Source organism: Anas acuta, chromosome 2, assembly GCF_963932015.1.
Source record: "Anas acuta chromosome 2, bAnaAcu1.1, whole genome shotgun sequence".
Taxonomy (NCBI): Eukaryota; Metazoa; Chordata; class Aves; order Anseriformes; family Anatidae; genus Anas; species Anas acuta.
The window spans coordinates 62,841,882-62,863,261 of record NC_088980.1 but is presented as its reverse complement, the minus strand read 5'-3'; the positions used below and the strand labels follow the sequence as shown (position 1 = coordinate 62,863,261).

The window sequence follows — 21,380 nt, the reverse complement described above, 5'->3', positions numbered from 1 at the left end:
CAGAGGACAGGTCTGCTACAGCCCGCCTGGCCAAAGGGAGCCTGCTGCTGAGGCCTTCCTGCTTCAGCTACAAGGAGCGTGACGCTTGCAGGCTCTCATCCTGATGGGGACCTCAACCCCTGGACGTCTGCTGGGAGAGCTGCACAGCAGGCCGCGAGCAACCCAGGAGACTCCTGTGGTGCACTAAGGGTAACTTCGTGGCCCAGGTTTGTGGCAAACCAAGCAGAGGAGAAGCATTGCTGGGCCTGGTGCTCCCCAGCACAGACCAACTTGTTGACGAGGCTGAGACTGGAGGCAGCCTGGGCTGCAGTGACCACGCCATGGCTGAGTTTGTGATCTGAGGAATATGGGCCTGGCAAAGAGCAAAGTCAGGACAAGTGAAATTCCAGTTATTTAAATAATTCCTGGAACACTGTTCTTAGGGACAGGGGAACTGATCAGAGCTGGCAACTCTTTAATGGCACTTTTCTGAGAGCACAACAGCTCTAAGAAATCCAGGGAAGGTAGGAAAGCGGGACAGCTGTGCAAGACCTGCTGGGCAAACTGGGGCACAAGACGGAAGTGCACAGGCAGTGGGATCAAGGGCATGTGGCCTGAGAAGACGTGCAGAGATGGGATCAGGAAAGCCACGGCATGGATGGAACTGAGCTTGGCAAGGAGTGCAAAGAATAACTAGAAGGGATTCTGTAGGTACATTGCTCAGAAAAGAAAGACCAGGGAGAGTGTGTCCCTTCTGATGGATGAGAAGGCAGAACTGGTAATGACAGACATGGAGAAGGCTGAGGTACTCAACAATTCTCTGCCTCAGTCTTCAGTGCTAGTCAGGCTTCCCACATCTCTCATTTCCCTGAACCTGTAGATGGGGGCTGGGTTTCAATGTCCCACCCACTGTAAGTGAAGAGCAGGTTCAAGACCACCCGATGAAACTGAACAAGTTTCAAGAAAGCGGTCTCTAGCTACAAGTCTATGGAGCCTGATGTCATGCATCCCAGAGTCCTGAGGGAACTGGCTGATGTAGTTGGCAAGCCACTCTCCATCATATTTGAAAAATCATGGCAACCAGGCAAAGTCCCCAGTGACTAGAAAAAGGGAAACCACTCACAGTTCTAAAAAGGGTAGAAAGGAAGACTTGGGGAACTACAGACCAGTGAGCCTCACCTCTGTGCCTGGGTAGATCATGGAGCAGGTCCTCCTGGAAGCAGTATCAAGGCACATGCATGACAAGGAGGTGATCCAAGACAGTCAGTACAGCTTCACTAAGGGCAAATCGTGCCTGACCAAGCTGGTGGCCTTCTGTGATGGAGTGACTGCATCAGTCAACAAGGGAAGACCGACCAACGTCATCTACCTGGACTTGGCAGTACAGATCCAAGGCTGACTGCAGTTAATGGAAGCCTCCCTACCAGTTTCAGTTTGGTCTCCAGCTCTGCATCTGCCTTAAGTTTTGCTTTTACTGAAATAAATACTGTGGAGGTTTCTGTTCACCTTCAAGTCTCCTGTGCCATATATATGCATGGTGTGCTGGGATGATCTATCACAAACTAAAGAATGAAGTAAACGTCCCCTGCAGTGGACACACAAAATATACGAAAGTACAGAGCACTCCACCTCGAGTGTAGAGAAAGAACACCTTCACCCTTCCTTTTAAACATACAGGTTGGAGGAACAACTAACACAAACTGAAGTATCTCTGCTGAAATTTAGCAAAAGTGAACTAATTTACTACAGCTGAGAATGTGGCCCCAGATTTTTGTCAGTGGTGCGTTTGCTCTTATTGTGAAGAGAACATACCACGTCTGCAGCACAACAAAGACAGAAGTATTCTGAGGACAACTCTCCCTACACATTCTGCTGGCATCAAGCACCAGTGACAGCATTGTTTTGGCATACTTATTGCATAGGGAAAGGCATGATGGATTTGAACACTAAAACAGAAACCGATGTGAAATGTCACCTGGCTAAGCAGATCAACTTGCTAATTACCTAAACAGATTTATTTTTAAACTACAAAAACAGCACGTTTCTTGAGAAAATTATTTTTTCCCCTTTGCCAAATAAATGCAATTAACACTTGCCAAGTCCTCTGGAGTTCTTCATCTGCAGTTAAGGACTTCACAAAATTAGACTGGGTAAAGTATTCAAAAACACCTTGGGGCAATAGTGACCCTGGAGGTCTCCCCCAGAGCTGTGCTCCTAGAAGAGGAAATGATGCTTCTTACAGGATCTTCTACGTGCTTCTGTAAGTGCCAGCACACCTGTGTACTCAAAACATTTTTCTCTGAAGCCTGGGTGGCCTTGAACCCTACTGGGAATGAGGCTGTCACAGAGGTGAGACATCACTTGGCATCTCACCGCCTGCGTTAGTGACTGCCCCTGGCAGCAGCGGCACTTCTGAAGCAGAGGAATGCCAGCACGTCAGCAACACTGGCCCGTAACAGCCAGGGTGAGCTGGGTTAGGAAGCAAATATCCTCCCCCATGCCATGCAAGGTAACTGCTGGAATGGTCTGACAGAATATGGCCAAAATAAACACAAACAAGCCTGTCTTCGACCCAGAATTTTCTCCAAGTAAAGATGACTCTTGTTCTTGTTGCGTGACCTGGTCCCATTTCACTGAGTCCACTGATTATTTTCCTGTTTGTATTAATGGGATGCTGGGGTGCATACAAGTGCCAGCAGCACCACAGAGAAACAAGCACCCGATGAGCAGCACCAAGGCTCAGACAACTTTGTCCAGAGACAGGATCTACAATTAAACCTTGTCAATCACCCTTTCTGTCTTGTCAACTCTGGACGTAAATGCAACAAATCATGGTAGATATTTGGCTTAAGGGACCACTTGGCCAAATTTGCCCTGACACACATCAGGACTTTGAAAATTAAACAAACAGTGCTTGCATAACACAAAGCTTCTCACAGTGGGATAATTTTCAGTGGCCAAGGTGGGAAAAACATATGAAGATAATTACAGAATGACAGAATCATCTAGGTTGGAAGAGACCTCCAAAATCACCTAGTCCAACCTCTGACCTAACACTAACAAGTCCTCCACTAAACCATATCACTAAGGTTTATAATGAACTATATAAGACTATGTATAACAGAATTGATTTTTTTTTCTTTTTTCCGTAAGTAACAGATGCACCACTTTTGAACTTCACTACAGCACCCCACTGAGAGAACACAAATACTCCTGCGACATACCGTGGGGAGGGCTGCTATCTTCTTAAGACCCCAGCAGTTCAGTAGCAGCTCCCAGACTGCTTGCAAGCTGCAGGAGCTTCAACAGCCTTTTGCTTCAGGTGCCTCCTCTCCCAGCCCATAATAACATTGCAAACAGATAACAGCAAACCGTGTTTTGCCATGCCAGATCATTTTCTTATGCTGTCTCAAGACCCTGAGGACATTTGCTATACATGCACTTCACTGTGATTTGATTTAATGGAGCTACTCTGCAGTACAAACACTCCTGTGAGCCCATGTCTTTTCAGGGGACACTGTTGTTCATCAAAGTGTTTTTACTCATTTTGAGTTTTCATGCGAGTATCAAAAATATGTAACAGCACTTTCAAAGCTGAGTGCTGAATTTTAGAAATAAACAGGTTACAGAAGTTTGAAACTGTCACATATAACTGTCGTCAAGGAAATATAATAGCCTAGACAGTGTTGTACGGGAAAAACACATTTAGGTTACTACGTCCATAGCTAGCTTAAAGAATTTTTCCCTTGAAAATACAGAAGATCAATTTTGTAATGAATATTGAAGTATTATTTAATAATATTCTGTATTCCTGCAATACAATACAGATTAAAGGTTTACGAATATAAAATTCAGCACGTATTTTCAAGCCCGATTTTGCAAGCAGGCAGGACAAGAATTTTTTTTCTAGCCTACTTTTTTTCCTCCTTTATTTAACAAATAAAGACAGCCAATTTCTTTGAACTTACATAATTCCATACTGTTGTTTTCCAGAGGGCTAAACAGGCTTTTTAATTTCTTTAATCTTGGCATTGTATGAAAGTAGATATCAAATATTCAGAGAGCTCAATTTAGAAAGATCATTTTTCTAATGCAGAGCTTTTCTGAAAAGCTTCCTGCAAAGCTACAAACAATGGCAAAAACAGCAATTCCCACCAGGCTGACGTCACTCTCTGGCCAAGCCTTGTTTTAGGAGGCCTTGGGCCAAAGGGAGGTTCATGCCTGACAAAAAGGTGAGAAATTTATAGGGTATGAGATATCAGAGACGCTGACTACTGCAAACAACTATAATTAACCTATTTTGCAAAAGGAGTGTTTACGAACCTTGTTTTCTTCACATGTAAAAAGTCACAGTATCACCTTCCCAGTCTTCTGTCACTACCTTTTAACAAAATCAGCTCCTTCTATCAAAATTAAAGTTGCCCAAAGCCAATGAAAAACTCATTAGGGCTCCTCCTTGCTGTGCTGAGTGAGCACTGGCTCTTTGCAAACCCTGTTATCCCCAAGAGGGCTGATGGATGGCAGGTCCCTCACCTCCCCAAATACCCAAGCATAAAGCAGCTCCCTGGTGCAGATGTGAGGAGAGCTCAGATTGACACATCATGCACTCAGCTAGTGTCATTAGGGCTGACATTGAACACACTGAGCAGCCAGCTGCGCTGATCCTTCATCACTAAGTTAAACCACATTTCTTCCAAGGCATCTTCTTCCATTCTCTGTGTTCAAACGGGGCTCCGGGGATGCTCTTCCTTCTTCAGACATTCATTCTTGTCAGTTCAAGTCATCTACCTCTCCAAGCTGTTAGCAAGGATCAATTTCGGGAAAGCTGATACGGGCAGACTAGAGGCATTGCTTATTCCATGCAGTCAACTTCAACAAAATGTGCCCCCCCTTACTTCATGTCCTATGCAGCTAGAAAGACGTACCACATGAAATTCCACAGAGTTAAGAAGCCCTGCTAACAGAGGTCTTTATGAGCTCCAGTTAATTATTACTCTTGTATTACATATATTTTAAATACCTTTTCCAGTGCTTCTCTATCAACCAGCTCCTGCACAGCCAAAAGCTTGATACTGCAAGAAAAAAAAACACACAAGAGAAAAAAAAGAATGAATCACACCATTGCAAGCATTACAGAAACACAAGTAAGAGCAGAACTGAAGTTCTCTTCTTATTTTCTCACCTCAAAGAAATTTATAGAAGTATAGATAAAAAAACCACTCAGGGTATAATCAACTAAAGAAAGAGAGACACAGTATTACTTTGCTTTGCTTTAGCTGTTCCAAAGAGATTTTCTGCTTTCTGCTTTACAAGCATATCTGAGTTCACTTTACAGAGAGCCTGCATTAATCATTACATTTTTAATAACCCAAACTAATACTGAAGGATCTTCTGAACGATGAGCACTGGGAAAGAATCTAAACATTGCTATCATTTTTAGTCAGCTCTGTTCTTCAGTATCAACAGGTCTCCATGAGTCTCACAGTAGCCATTCCAGGGAATTTACCGTATTATATATGAGGTACTGTACCTAAGGCAACCCAGCTAAAAAAATTTGAGGGGGATAGGAAGGAAACATGCGTAACTGAAAGCAGGGTGAATAGACAGCAATCAATAATCGTTGTCCTTGTAAAGCCACTTGTTAAGCAAACCCCAATTTCTTCATCTACTGAATCATTCCTCTATAGGCTAAACTCTACTCACTGAATTGCATTCACTTCAGCAAGACTCAGAGTTACGCAAGCAGGATTTTGCCCTGTAAGACAGGTAACTCAGGTAAAATTACTTCTAAATCAAGGTATGTAAAAGAACCTTGTTCCACTTCTACACTTTCTTGATTGGTTTAACAAGTAATCATAAATTATCCACTCTTCTTCAACTTCAGTTACTTGTACGTGTCGCCAGTTACTGCAAAAGCCCAGTCTTTTCTTCCTTTCTAGACGAAGGAATATCAGGAAGAGATTTTATTGCATCCCCACCAAACTGAAAGGCTCCCAGGATGGGTAGGAGCCTGAAAGCAGGTGAAACTAGAGATGTTAAGGCTACTCCCAATGACATTTAACTAAAACATAAGAGCACATCAGGAGGAGGGCCTATTGGACATTCCCCATTCTTTTTCAGTCACTGTAGACTTTTAAATCCATTCCATGCTGAACTCACCACTTCAGTCTTCTCCATTACAAAAAAAAACATTTTTTTTCCCACCAACAGAGACCAACAGATGCATGACTTAGGTAATGACCTCCATTACCCAGTCTTAAAACCTGTTGCTTAGTATACTATACTTGTAGTCCTGAAGATAACTTTCTTTACTCAGAGATACACAAACATTTGTGTTGCAGTGAAAGAGCCAAATGATGCATTCAAATATTGTTTAAATCACTCTCATGACTCTAGACAGACCCAGGACAGGACAGTAAAAAGCTCCTATTCAATACTGCGTGCATAGCTGTTGTAGCAGACTGTCAGAGGATTTACTTTGCCGTGTTCTACAAGAAGTTTTTTCAGCTGTTCCAAACCTCAGAGCAGAATCAGAATCACAGAATCACAGAATTTCTAGGTTGGAAGAGACCTCAAGATCATCGAGTCCAACCTCTAACCTAACACTAACAGTCCCCACTAAACCATATCCCTAAGCTCTACATCTAAACGTCTTTTAAAGACTTCCAGGGACGGTGACTCCACCACCTCCCTGGGCAGCCTGTTCCAGTGCCTCACAACCCTTTCAGTAAAGAAGTTCTTCCTAACATCTAACCTAAAACTCCCCTGGCGCAACTTAAGCCCATTTTCCCTCGTCCTGTCACCAGGCACGTGGGAGAACAGGCCAACCCCCACCTCACTACAGCCTCCTTTAAGGTATCTGTAGAGAGCGATAAGGTCGCCCCTGAGCCTCCTCTTCTCCAGGCTGAACAATCCCAGCTACCTCAGCCGCTCCTCGTATGACTTGTTCTCCAGGCCCCTCACCAGCTTCGTCGCCCTTCTCTGGACCCGCTCAAGCACCTCGATGTCCTTCTTGTAGCGAGGGGCCCAAAACTGAACACAGTACTCGACGTGCGGCCTCACCAGAACCGGGCCCCTCGCTACAAGAAGGACATCGAGGTGCTTGAGCGGGTCCAGAGAAGGGCGACGAAGCTGGTGAGGGGCCTGGAGAACAAGTCCTACGAGGAGCGGCTGAAGGAGCTGGGCTTGTTCAGCCTGGAGAAGAGGAGGCTCAGGGGCGACCTTATCGCTCTCTACAGATACCTTAAAGGAGGCTGTAGAGAGGTGGGGGTTGGCCTGTTCTCCCACGTGCCTGGTGACAGGACGAGGGGGGATGGGCTAAAGTTGCGCCAGGGGAGTTTTAGGTTAGATGTTAGGAAGAGCTTCTTTACTGAAAGGGTTGTGAGGCATTGGAACAGGCTGCCCAGGGAGGTGGTGGAGTCACCATCCCTGGAAGTCTTCAAAAGACGTTTAGATGTAGAGCTTAGGGATATGGTTTAGTGGGGACTGTTAGTGTTAGGTTAGAGGTTGGACTCGATGATCTTGAGGTCTCTTCCAACCTAGAAATTCTGTGATTCTGTGTGATTCTGTGAGTACAGGGGGACGATCACCTCCCTAGCCCTGCTGGTCACTCTGTTTCTGATACAAGCCAGGATACCGTTGGCCTTCTTGGCCACCTGGGCACACTGCTGGCTCATATTCAGCCGACAATGTTGCATAATCCTCCAACACCCACCAATGCTCTGGTACATTAATTATGTACCATCCTGTAATGGCAGTCAGCAAAACATAGCTTTGGTCATGTCCTTCTACTGTATTACAGTGCTTTCCATTACAAGTATTCACAGCCTAACACCCTAAACATGCGTGTGCTTTCACTTTAATGTACTTCCAGTTTTCAGATGTTTTCAAAAGCATCATAAAAAGCCTACATCCAATGAATTATGAATAGCCCCAGGCTGCGCATTCCCAGTCTGTAGAGCCTATTATTGCTAAGACAAAGAGCGTTAGAGATGGTTCAGAAAACAAAGGGACGATCAGGAAGGAAAGGTACTCCACTGAAGTACTACCGCCACAGTGGCAAGGGGCGCATGATCTGTCATGGCGTGGAGAACACCCCATGCTGCACACACACACACCAGCAGGACGGGAAGGGGCTCAGGGAAAGCACAAAGCCGACACATGGCAAAGTCTGCTGCAAAGACTGCTTCAAGCCCCTCTGCACGTAGTGAAAGCTAATATTTTGCCATTCCCTTTCACAAGCTGTTCAACAGTGTCTTTTTAACTATGCAAATTACTTTTGTGTTTTCCTTTTGAAGCCAGCAGTCGCATGAGACTTTGAACACTTCATCATCAAAAGGTAGAAAATATCCACTGAGGTTGCTGATGCTTCTACCAATTTACCAACCTATTTTACTAACATTAATTATCTGACACTCAATAGCTGCAGAAGAAAGATGAAGCAGAATGCCAAAATGCAAGCACCGTTTCCATCTGAGATCATCATCTCATTGTACACACCTATCCTCATTGCCATTTACAGTAATAAAGCCCCACAAAAATTCCTTCAGCCAGCATGCTTTTATTTAAAACAAAGTGTACTGAGTTACAGAAAAACGAGTGATAAAGAAGGGAGCATGAATCCTTTTCACTTTACCTCATTATATTTAGAGAGATGCTGTCCTCCTGCCCACAAAACATTTAGATCCTGCAGAGATATTGGATATACAGAGCCAGAACCAAAACTGAATTAAACACTATTACACCATTGGCAAGAACAGTTTTCGTGGCCTGTGCGCTTGACTCCTGCTGAGAAAAAGACTTTCCTCTACTGCTCTAAACTTACAGAGATCAATGTTTTCCCCATATTTTCCTAAGGGTCCTCACTGTTTTCCACTCAGGCGTCACCTTCACACAGCCAGCCACAAGACACTTGTTTCCTCAAAACACTGGCACTGATGCTGCCTCTGCCCTGGGTTACAGTTCACGGCCTGGAAAATTGCTCTCGATAGCCAGTTATTTACTGCTCTCTCTTCCAGTGACTCCAAGTAACGTTTCTATGTGCTACTTCATGCAATGTCGGCTTAGAAATGCAGCTTGTTTTAAAGCTGCTGCTTTGGGGGTTTCACACTTTGGGGAAAAACAAACAAACGAACAGGCTGCTTATTTTGGCTATTTTTTTATCCGACAAGTAGTGAAAGCAGCACACGCCCACATACACTGTGGCTTATGCTTTTGCTGAGGATTTCAGAGTAGAAGGGAAAACAGCTACCTAGTCCCTGGGGGACAGCTCTGATAACGCAGAAATGCAACGACAGGTACTGAAGGATGATGCTGAAGGCAGAGCTGTCTGTACAACGCTATGTTTATGTGCTCTGTTTACATACCCTGATACCATTTCTTTCACCCTCACCTGCAGTATGTGAACACTAACTCATAAATGAAGTTGTAGAAAAACGTTATTTCCTGAAGAAACCTTTTGGCTAGCTGCTCTCACCCACCAGCTTTCAAGTACACCGTTAACAAAGCTGTACTGCAAGGAACTATACTGACATGATGAAAGAGGCCCTGGTTGTACCCAAACCTGTATTAAAAGTACTTACTGACTCAATTACTTTCCACAATCTATTTTAAAAAGCTACTGAGATTAATATCCTTGCACCCTAGCACACTCAAGATACTTGAAAGCATGAAGTGATCAGGATGAAGAACTCTCCTACAGCAGTAAAAATATGCAAACATGATGTGCTGTCAAGGAAACACATGACTTCTTTTTTCTTTTTGGCCGCGGGTGACACACAGCATTTTCTCTCTGAAGGGGAATTCCTTCAGGTTTCCAGATTAGTCATGGTGCTGAGGGAATGCCTATAGCTACAGAGTATTTCTACTCCTCAGGGCAACGTTGCAATCCTTCCCTAAAAGCATGCAACTTCAAAACAAGTAGCACTGAGTTCCTCTCTCTAATCCCATGTACCCCACTGCAGGAATAATTAAAGCAACCCTTAGCACTGCTGCAAACTCACTGACAGGTTCCTTGCTGGTTGGGGCGTTCCTGTTCACCATGAGCCATCATCACAGTTTTGCACTGCCCTTCACCTCCCAGTTTGAGCTCTTCACCTCCCACTGCCCCCACATCCCACTTGCTCTTGGCACGAGCACAGTGACCTGCACCAGCTGAGCCAACCACACTCCGGAGGTGAGGTCCCCATTCAGCGCAGAGCCTGGTGATTTCAGGAAAAATGGGAAGAGGAGGGAGTGAGAAAGAGCAAGCTGGGTGATTGACTGGTTCTTGAAGTGTTTAATGCATCACAGCCTCCTGCAGAAGCAACTAGGTGCTGTGATGGTAAAGCAGCAAGTCACCACCAGGAGAGTGGCACTGCTTGGAGCCTGCACCTGAGCTCCCCGTGCCGCATTACCCTGCAAGCAGTCAGTGCAGCATGAGTCTCCAGGCATGCCAGCACGGCCAGATGTGTTACTGCTTTGCTTTTCTGACTCAACAGCCAGCCTCCATAACCAGCTCAGAGCAGCAGAGCTCCCTGGCCAGCCAGCACTGGTTGCCTCCCTCCTGCCTGTGGGTCTATCAGGGCGAGTAATGATCCTCTGCAGTCCTTTCTGCTTTCTGCACCAGCCCACTCACCCAGCTGGGTTTCTCATCTGGCAGCAACGTGAACTGAGAACTGATTTCAATTTGCTCTATGACTTCTCTTAGCTCTCTGGCTCCTTCTTCAGCATACAGCTGTACTAAATCCCACTTCATCTAGAATCACAGATATTATTACAAATAGCCTATGCAAAAACCACTTGAGCACAAGCAATTATTTTAAGCATTATTAAATCATTCCCTCCTCCCTCCCATAAAATGTTCCAGTTTGTTCTTAAGATTAGACCCCATAACCATGGTCCACAGAGAAGTTTTATGGATGATTTACATATCCCAGAATCAATCCTTTTTAAGCACCCAGAATAAATGCCTATAATGAAGTGCTTGATAACAGATTCACGTTGGGGTTAATGCAAATGAATAGTCCAAGACCACCCGCCCCAACACATATATCATCAAATCTTTACGCTGAAATGCTTTTGCATACGTACACAAACTGACTTTACTCATAAATCAGTTCAGTGGTAAGAGACGCAGACGAGAGTCAAAAAATAAAAAACAGGGTGAAAAAACACAGCTAAGCTGTGCTCATAGCCCCTGGTACCTGTAGGGAGCTGGCTACTGAAGCACTCCCCATCAGCCACCCACTCACAGCTGTGGTCCCAGGGCTTGACTTGAGTTCCCAGGTCCCTGCCAAACAGCACACTCCGACTCATCTCCACCAGGCCAGCCTACAGCCCCAGCACTTCTTTCAGTGCTCACCAGATGACAGGGTGAATAAGGAGGAGGGCAGTGGTGCTTATGGGCTGTGGAGGGGGCTGCTGCAATTACAAGTTTACTGCAGCGGTCATAAAAGGGAGGAACAACCCCGCTACAGCCAGCTGCTGACAGCACGATGCTAAGGACTGTGATGAGCTGGGTTTTAATTGTTGTAAGTACAGGCAGAAGAGCAGAGGCAATGATAACATGCTTCTTTGGTAACGTTGGGGAGAGATAACAGCCAAAAAGTGACACGCAAATAAACAAACAAACAAACACAACAGTACTAATACATGTAAAAGCAGGCAAAAGAAAGAAAAACAGCACACTTAATGACTTTGATCCTCATAAACTTCCTTCATCTACCCATATGAAGTCTGACAGGGAAATAAAATCAGTTTCTCCTTTTCCACTAAAATCATCTGTGTCTTCTCAATCACTCCTCAAATGGAGGGAAAATTTGTGCCTGCTGCCATGTCTACTGGCTGCTGGAAGCCACCAGAGAGCTCGTGAAATACACCGACAGCCCTGGGTGGGTGTACCATGCCATATTGCTTGGAGACCAGCCACCATGTAATGGCACAACGAAATGACTTGGAAGAGTCTCAGGAAAAAGTATTTTTACAGTAAGGAGAAATTAGGATAAAACCCATGAGCCACATTTTCTTTTATAGACATACACACATACACACACCCCTGTATATACATACACACACACATCCATCCATTCAGCGGTACTCTCTCGCAGTCTCTTATTTTGGATGAAAGCAGCTGTTCTTCGATGCCTGGTCACCATTGATTTGCCTGCATAAAGGTTTAAAATCAAAAAGCACATCAAGGCTCCACAGCTGGGAACAGAACCAGGAGTAAATGGAAGGAGCAGAGAAGTTGCAATTCATCAGGCAAATTGCCAGCCTAATGCCTGCTGGACAAATGCTGCTCCCCCGATGTTTGCATCCGTGGGTCCTGTTATGTTGTGTGAGCGGCTGGAGTATTTGTTACAGAGAGAAAGGAAACCGTAATGGAACTAAAAGGGGGAAAACATGAATTATGGATGCTTAGTACAGAGCATTAAAGGGTGAAACAGCGGCATCTGAGAAGCAGCAACAGACTGGAGAAAAAGTAAGTAGTTTAGTACTGTTTTCCTTTTTTTTTTTTTTTTTTCAGCGATCTCCTGAGTCCCATGGTGCTCTCAATCCTCTCTGGCATGCCGCTCTCTCCTTGCCATTCTCCTTCCTACATCTGCGGTACAACAGATATGGGGCCATCATTTTGTAGGAGCAATGCACTTTATATCAAAGGTCTGACTTAGGCTTAACTGATGCTCTGGTTTCAGCATAGCTATGCTGTTGCAATAGACGACTCGTAAACCCTGATCTGCACGTACTGCCAAAGCATGAGTGCAAAAACAGAAAGTTGCAAGAGAATCCAACTTCTTCCTGGCTCTCTGGAAGGCAGTAAGACATGCTTGCACAATGACCCAAACCACAAGCAGCAGCAGAAAGCACAGATGCCCACGTGTAACAGAATCACGGACTGCTTGAGGTGGGAAGGGACTTCTGGAGGACGTCAGGTCCAACGCCCCTGGCTTAGGCAGGGCCACCTGGAGCACGTTGCCCGTGACCATGTCTAGGTGGCTTTTGAAGATATCCAAAGAGAAGACTCCACAACAGATTCACCACAAAATTAAGAGGGGAGCTGACCAAAAATCCTGGGTTCTCTGCAACTTAAAAGGTAACAATGCCCATAGTAATATCGTTCTTTTCTCATCCATCTACCCAGAAAAGGTATCTTCTGAACTGCGAGACACTGATGCTCAACAAGAATGATAGGCTTCTCTGTTGTAAAGGGGATTAAGAGCAGCAGGGAAACCCTGTTTATCTTCTCCAGATAAAGGATTACATATCAGACATTATTCTTTCCTTGTCCGGAAAAGGGGGAAGGAGACTGGACATCATCAATCATTTCCACTTGCGTAAAATCTCTCTTTCTGAAGGTTCCCTCAAACTTTTAAACCTGAGGAAGTTACAGAAGGAGCATCCTTTTGGGTGCATGCAGCACACGTGCACAGAAGCACTCTACTTGCATTATGTTCACACATTTGCTGTCCTACCTCAACTCAGGGTGTGGAGTACTGAAGACATGAGCCCAGAGCTAACTGCACTTTCCAGAAACTATTTGTTTGCTAAGTTAGAGGCCATCCTACAGACTTTTCTTCTGCTGGCATCTTATTTTTTCCTATTCTTCCCCAACTCTTTCTCCTCAAGCTGGTGCAATGCCAGGAGAGTGGCAGCAGTAATAAAAGTAAGCGTTATGGAAGGTTTCCAAAGTCTTTGGAAGAGATGTTGGTTATTAAGGGCTGAGATACACTGCACTTAATTGAACAGTACCAAACCCGATTCCTGAGACGCAAAGGTTAATTAGACAAACAGCTCAAAAGGATCAGTCGGTTCTAACTCATTACTTGTTGATTTTTTTTTAATTCTTAAAGAGATTTTAAAGTAGACCAGACATTTGAAAACAACCCCCAAACTCCCAAAGGCATGAGATCAAACCATGAAAGGCCTGAGACTGCCAGTAACTCAGTGATTATAGAGTAGTGGCCTAGTGAATAAAGAGCAAGCAAATCAAATACATATATTAAATTATACTGAACACAGCAATCTTGTCTTCATGTATCTTCTAGCAGCGACCAGGTGCAGACACTGGCAATGCAGATTTACTTCCAAAATCATTCAAAACTCAGGCTGGGCAATCCAGGAGGCTTCTCTGTCACCACTTCCACCTACTCCTTCACGCATTACTCCTGTGCCAAGGACTTGACTACACGATAATTCAGGCAGCATAAGGGGATACTACTGCAAGCCAGAAAAAACAGTCATATTTACTCATGAAAAATACACACATTGTTTCAACCCCTCTGTTTCAACTTGCTTCTGGCGACAGTAAGCCAAAAAAAGTTGCCCGTATTAAGAAAAGGGAGAGGGTGGCTTTTATTTGCATTTGTATTGTGGCAAAATGTATTCTCCCTCTTCCATATTGTATTTCTCACTATGTGTAGCTAAGAATAATAATGTCTCCCTTCAAACTGGTTTGCCTTACATCTAATCGTTTTGATATTACGGAAAATGCTTTGTACAATGTTCACAGTTTTAGGATTATTACTATTTTTAAAACACTTTTCAGAGTAAGTCTGTTTCCTCATAACTCTGCAGGAAGACACAGGCTTACAAAGAGTGTTGTGTTTGTGGCAACATTGATTTCTTCTGAGTCATTAAAACTGGACATGAGCAAGTTATTTAACTTGCACTGAATTATTCAAATCTGTCCAACAAGGGAGGAGACCAAGATTTAAAACAAAAATTAGAAGCTCATAAAATCAGAGGTGACTTAGAGCTTCCAAATATAGGCATTATATTATAGTGTAAGTGGTGTCTGGCATTTGGCTCTTTTTCTGGATCTTCTGAATCATTCCCTGCTTAGGTAGGGCCTCTTTGTTCCAGAAACGGCACCTTTTCCAATCTAATCCCACCTTATTGCAGCAGTGGAAAAACAGACCAGTCCTTAATTAAACCGAAGTGTCATCTCTGGGAGAGGGTGTATCAATATGCTATCGTGCTGCCATGAGGAACAAAGCTACCGATAAAATGTGGGGTGCTTGGGGTGCAAAGCAATTAACAGGGACTCTATTTGAAGAATTTACCTTTGCGTCCCTGCAACAATGTATGGTTGGTGGTACGTGACCCAGAATCAGCTGGTGGTATCCGAGTGCCTGTAAAGTTTAGTCTGGCTTTACACAAAGAGTATTGAAGCTTCCTGGCTGAATCTGAATATAGAACTTCAAAGTCTTTTGTAATATGCTCTTAACAAAGACAATGGCCCTGAAAAGCTGGCTCCTACTTTTAAGAGGCTGGCAGCGCTCCACAACAATTGTGAATTTCATATGAACATTTTACTCAGAATACTTTACGTCGAACTAGAATTGGTTAAGCGGTGGAAAGGCTGAACACTGGGGATTAAAACAGGAGAACATACACAAGAGGTGCTCAGAGAAATGCTGTGAAGTTACTGAGAAGTGGCACTGTGATGAAGGGAAAGAAGCACTAGAGAGATCAAGATCAGCACTTTGGTCGAGTGTATTTTCCTCTACAGCATTTTCCTGACCAGCTTCTGTTGTCTTACAAATTCAAAGACATTTCCGGAGGAGGGATAAAAAAAAGTGTGTCATTACAGCAGGTAGAGAATAAAGCAGAAAATGCCATAGTAGGCAGACTGTATGTCTTAAGGACTTCCCACTGCATGGCTAAAAGCCCAATGGACTTTACAGTGTGGAGCTCCGGGAGCTCACAACATGACTTCGATGCTCCAGTGCCCTGCAAGAGTATGCGGCAGGCCTCCAGCACCCACAAACCCTCCTCAACCCCTGCATTTTTTCCACCACCCTTCCAAAAATCTTCATACTGCACCAGAAGCCATTTTGGCTTCTTCAGTGATATTAAGGAAATGAACAGTAAGGCACAGGAATTAGCAATCATAAAGGAAAGTGTTTGCTTAAGCAGTCAGGAGGTACTCTAAAAATATACATGCACATATTCAGGCACGTACATGCCTCAGGATCATCATGGCAGTTTACTAACACCAGCATCCAAAACAGACATTTCAAGCAAGAAGGAAGCACAAATACAAGCGGAAGTATTTCTAGGTCTCAGATAACTCCGTTCCTCCTGTTTCCAGCACTGTCACCAGCCACGGGCCTGACCAGTAAGGCCTCATCCACAGCCTGTATCGGGTACAATTAAGACAAATAACTGTGTATCTACCAGGTCTCCTGACAGAATAACACCCCTGCATTCTTGCCCTGGTGAGAGGCCCTGGTGCAGGCCTAGCCTAACAATGTAAAGTTTCCACTTCAATGGAGCAAAGCGTGTCAGTCAGCACATCTATCTCTGGCACAACAAACATAGATAGTGGCAAGATCGACTGCTAACTACTGGGTTGTTCTTGTTATAGCATCTATACCTTATGGTGGAAAAAGGGATGCGATAGACATGACTTCTTCAAAACTGTCTCTTGGCTAGCCCACTTTCCTTAAAAAAATAGAAAGAAAAAAAAAAGAACAATTTGCACGCTTTGAAGGCATACAAACAGGCATGCATCCTCCTAAAACTGAGGTCAGCTGCACATTCTGAAATGTGAAGTAAAGAAATTGGAAACTATCAGAAGAAGCAGGCAGAGGGAGAAAAGGCAAAAAAAATGAGTTTCCCACACCAGTAAAGACGGCACTCCTCTGTGTTGCAGGCACGCAAACCTTTCACATCCAGACACGCCACTGAAGACAACTAAATTAGCCAACTCACAACTGGAGTTGGCATTAAATCATCCTGAGTTTTGCTTCCACAGAAGCTACACACAAAGGTCACCAGAGAAGCTAAGGCTGTTGTACTCAGAAAATAACCATCAGATGATGCTGAGGTTACATCTGCAAGAGGCCACAGAAAGCACAAATGAGATAAAAAGAACAACTGCCACAAAAAGGTGAGAAGCTAAAAACCAAGAATTAATTACAAAAGTATCCTACCAGCTTCATCTACAACATAGAGTGATACTGCAGTGAAGTGGAGACAGGAGCCTCGGGGGCATTGGGAGTGTCATTTATAATGTTTACCCAAATGGCAAACCAGGTGGGCTTTCTATCAGTCTGGTTATTTTGCCTCTAACGATGGCTCTGAAGAGTGACAGGGGCTACACGAGGCTCAAGCCTCAGGTTAGCCAAAAGCCACAGCCTCATATAGCCTTTGCTCCACGTATTGGAGTAACGCAGAAAGGTTTTAACCCCCCAGGGGATGCATCACATATCTGTAACTCTAACCCTGGTGAGAATGTAAACCTTCCCCAGCTCTCAAAGTCAGGGAAATGGCTGACTCAGCGCTCTCCCCGACAACTGCTTTCTTCCACAAAGCATCTGCTCGGTTTGCTGGCAGGATTTTCCAGCAGAGCTACACTAAGCAGAAGGAACAGACCACCCAACACTCAAACAGAAATCATGCAACAAATGTATAGCAGAGCATGTTACGGCCTATTTTACAGCGTACTACCATTTACTTTTCCCTACTGCCTCCTAGAAAATTCCTGGACACTGTGTGTAGTGCAGAGAATGATCTTCCATCAACCAAATCCTGAATTTCTGTCTTCAGTAGTACCACAACCACAGAAACATTGGTCAGAAGTGACCGTCTGAGGCAACAAGCCCCTCAAAGTCACGACTACCACAAGGAACTGTCCTGAGGTCAGCTGTGGCCTCACTCAGTTGAGTCCTGAGAACCTCCAAAAGCATGAGACACTACGGCCTTGAGAGAACCTCTTCCAGTGTTGCACCAGTTTCTGAGTAAGGAAGCCAGCCGCCCACTTGTATTAAAGCAAGGGGCTATTTCACCCACAGTGCTGGGATCTGGGTTTCCTGTTGAGCTTCATAAGGTTTCTGCTGGCCCAGTCATGTTTCTCCAGGATCTTCTGGATTGAAGGGTTACCATCTGCCGCTGTAGCCACTCCCCTGAATTACGCACTGTTACACAGCATAAAAATGTATTACTCATTATAAAGGACAATTACCCTGCGTAATAAATACATGGTACAGTAACAGTCTTTATTGACATAGGAATAGCTTTATCTGACTAGACAGATGAGTCAAGTCTTGTACTTTTTCCCCCTGACAATGACCTGTGCCAGTCTCTTCAAAAGACACTGAGACACACAGTAAAGAAGCCAAGCAGCTCTTCCACTTCCCCCCTGGCCCATCCCCCTCTGACGTAATGGGATGCCACCACTCTCCATACAGCCTTCTCATCTGGTGGCTCCCAAGCTTCCTGGTCGGTTTGAAGCTGCTCTCCAGACTGAAGGTGCCCTCCATGGAAAATTTCCCACGTGAAACTTCTCACTGGCAAATGCTACAGAGGGGATGTGTCACCCACCAGTAAACCACAGTCACGTCACACCCAAGGAGCAAGGGGGTTGCCTAAGCATTTATTTCAGCTTCTCCTGAGCTCAAGGCATTTTCTGGCATGGGCTTATTAGTGTGCCATACTAAGAATTCCCTTGAAGCAAGCATAGCTGAAAGTTTTTCCCTTATTCTAATATACACATAGAAAATAGAACAGCTGAGTAATTTTACATTCACTTATCACAGTAATCTTTTTTGTTCTAGTATCTCATGACTTTGAGACCAGCATGAACCTCATCAGTGGAAGAATCTCATTAAAATGATCTGAAAAAAAAAATTACCTGAAAGTAAAATCTAAAGTTGATCTCATGGAGGGTATCATTGAAAGTGTTAAGCTGTGGAATATTTATATGTGGAATAACAAGTTTCAAATTAGGAGTGTCATATGGGTACCTAACCAGCTTATGTTGCTAGCAATAATGTGTGCTGTCACACAAGCGGATTAACCATCCTCCAGTCAACAACTGCAAAAAAGGCTGTGTACGATGGGACATGCAGTAACTGCTTTCATGCAGTTGAGGACTGTGCACAGGAGCAAGGCAGCTCATGGTTTCTTCTTGGTCAACAGAGTGGTGGTTCTCCACCACAGCTCAGACAGACTGTCATCAATCCGGGGACCCCGTGAGGATAGAACAGCAATGAAACCAGGCCCACATGTGGTTTTTAGTACAGTTTATGCTAGCTCAAGGGCATCAGTCATGACCTCCCCACTTTTTATAAGACAAATACAACAGCAATAAAAAAAGCTTAATGCACCGCAGTGTCAGTCTCCAAGCGATCCAATCTGATAAGCTATCTCACCGTGCAAGGAAATTGGTGGTGTGGCCAGGCCTTGACGGAGCACAGCAGAGCCACTTAGCAATACAACAAAACCTCTCAGCACCGCCAGCCATCCCATTCCCCACTTTAGGGTCACGTCTGCCCTCCTGGAAGAGCCACGTGGCACAGCCCTGCCTCCCCAAAAGGGGCAAGCAGCACGGCCCCCAGCACATACGGATGGGCGGCCAAGGCTCACTCTGACTTTCTCTGGCAACTGCAGATAAAATGGGTTAAGCAGTCACCACTCCCAGTCAGTAAGCCACGTTCAGCAGCTGTTTAAGTGAAGCCAATTTACTTCACAGACAGGCAGCTCCCAGATTAACCTGGATCAGCACTGGGCACTGAGAAAGAGGAACAAACAGCTACACGGAGGATCTCAGAAACACGTGTTTCTTAAGAGATGCTGAGAACATGCCTGAAGCTCCAGAGAAGTGAAGACTCTTGTCCAATATCACATCAGAGAAGAGACGGAGATGGGACAGATCCAGAGTGGCTACCAACCCAAGCCATCGCCTTCTCCTCTTAGACCACTTCAATTTTTAATGCTTTGTTTAGACATTTCACAGCATATGAAAGCATATACATTATGTAAGTGTTAATTATATAGTGCAAATGACTCCTACTTCAGATTTAAAGAAAGCCTTAATGCAATGTCCATTACTTCAGCATTTACTCTTTGCTACTTGGGTCATTGGTCTGATTTTTTAATAGCCTCTGTGCTCCCCTCCCTCCCTCCCTCCCTCCCCCCCCCCCCCTTTTTTTTTTTTTTTTAATTTGGACAAATATTTCCTAGCTATAACTCCGGCTACAGTTTCGGGCAAATGCTGGTTTGTAAGGATTTTCTAATGTGAAGGAATCAGAGGATGTCAAACGAACTGAAACTTAAAGCCTCTTTGGCACTACTCAGAAATGGGGCACGTGAAACTCAAAACTATTTGAGACATAGAGCTAAACATAAGTTTCCTTTGAAGACCTAGCCATCGCTGGTAGTTACTTTTAAGAATAAGTCTAGCAGAACCAGGTTCATTTCATCGGACAGATTTGGCTGACATTCAGCACATGGTTGACCAGTGCTAGGTTAGAAGCACAGGAAAGCACTAGCAAAAAACATGGTCTCCTTCTCAGAAAGGCTCAGGCAGGCAGCAGCAGTTTTAGGCTGCCTCTTTCTTAAAGTGTGTCAAACAAATCCCTGAACACTGAACAGCTACAGCTTAGTCTTAAAAGGTCATGCACTATTTAAAAAACGAATAAATAAATAAATAAATAAAACCAGGATAAAATAAAACCCAAAGCAGAGCACTTAAGGAATCACACAGGCTGGGAGGACTGCAATCAACATTCATTTCATTAGGCAGCTATGGTGAAACACGGACACCTATGAACTGCCACTGGGACTCAAATTCATACAGCATGCTGTCTCTGTACATAAGCAGGGCACAGTCACGTAAACAGCTACTACAAAAACCTGTAAAAATGACCCCTGCGTGAATTACAGAGCACTGTGCCTATGGAGGAATTTGCTCTCACCAGCCAGTTTGTGGGTGGTTTAAGCTCTGAAGCAAGGAGCACTTGTCATATCCGCTTCACCAGGTGTGCAACAAGGGACAATAGCTGAATGTGCTGGCAGCTCTGTCACCAAAGGTTTTCTTCTAGAGCAGGCACAAGTGAACTTCAAAGCAAAACCCCAAATCCTCCTAATTTTGAAAGGCTGTGAGGTGTTGTTTTTCTGTTTGCTTTTAAAACTAAAATAAAATTAAAGCCTCTCAGAGGGCCAGAGAACGAAGACTTTTCTGCACACATGATTCTTGCCATCTTCTGTGCCTTGCTCACGCTGCATATCACAAATGCTTCAGGTGCTTTGGATCCAGGCTGCTGTGAACCCTGAGCAGATTGAACTCGCTGAACTGAAGTAACCCCCTGCCGGCAAGGATCCAGCCAGACATCTTTGGGGTTACTAGGATTCATGTTCAAAGAAGAGAAATGCTGTCTCTCTAATAAAAATAAAAACTGCCAAAGGCACATGGCTCAGCATTCAGTCGGATATTATGTGGTTGGGATTGCATTGCCACAGGATTTAATAAGAGGAAGTTCTCTTATCTCCCTTGGTTAGGCAGAAAAAAGAATCCCACCAACAAAAAACATGTCTTTTCAGCTCTAAAGAGAAAAGAGAAAAGCAGCTGTCATCACACAACCTCTGTATTACTGGAAGTACGAGGGGAAAATAAAGTGCCTGATATTACACAAGTC

At 44.4% G+C, this 21,380-nt stretch overlaps 1 protein-coding gene across 2 annotated transcripts in view; it reads right to left on the bottom strand.

Annotated features, from left to right (window-relative positions):
- The window catches only part of EEPD1 (endonuclease/exonuclease/phosphatase family domain containing 1), a 61,711-nt gene that overhangs the window by 22,514 nt on the left and 17,817 nt on the right, over window positions 1-21,380 (bottom strand). For both annotated transcript variants that reach the window (XM_068670431.1, XM_068670433.1), the window contains one exon: window positions 5,000-5,051. In XM_068670431.1, the coding sequence (XP_068526532.1) occupies window positions 5,000-5,051 (52 nt within the window). The remainder of the gene's footprint in view (window positions 1-4,999; window positions 5,052-21,380) is intronic.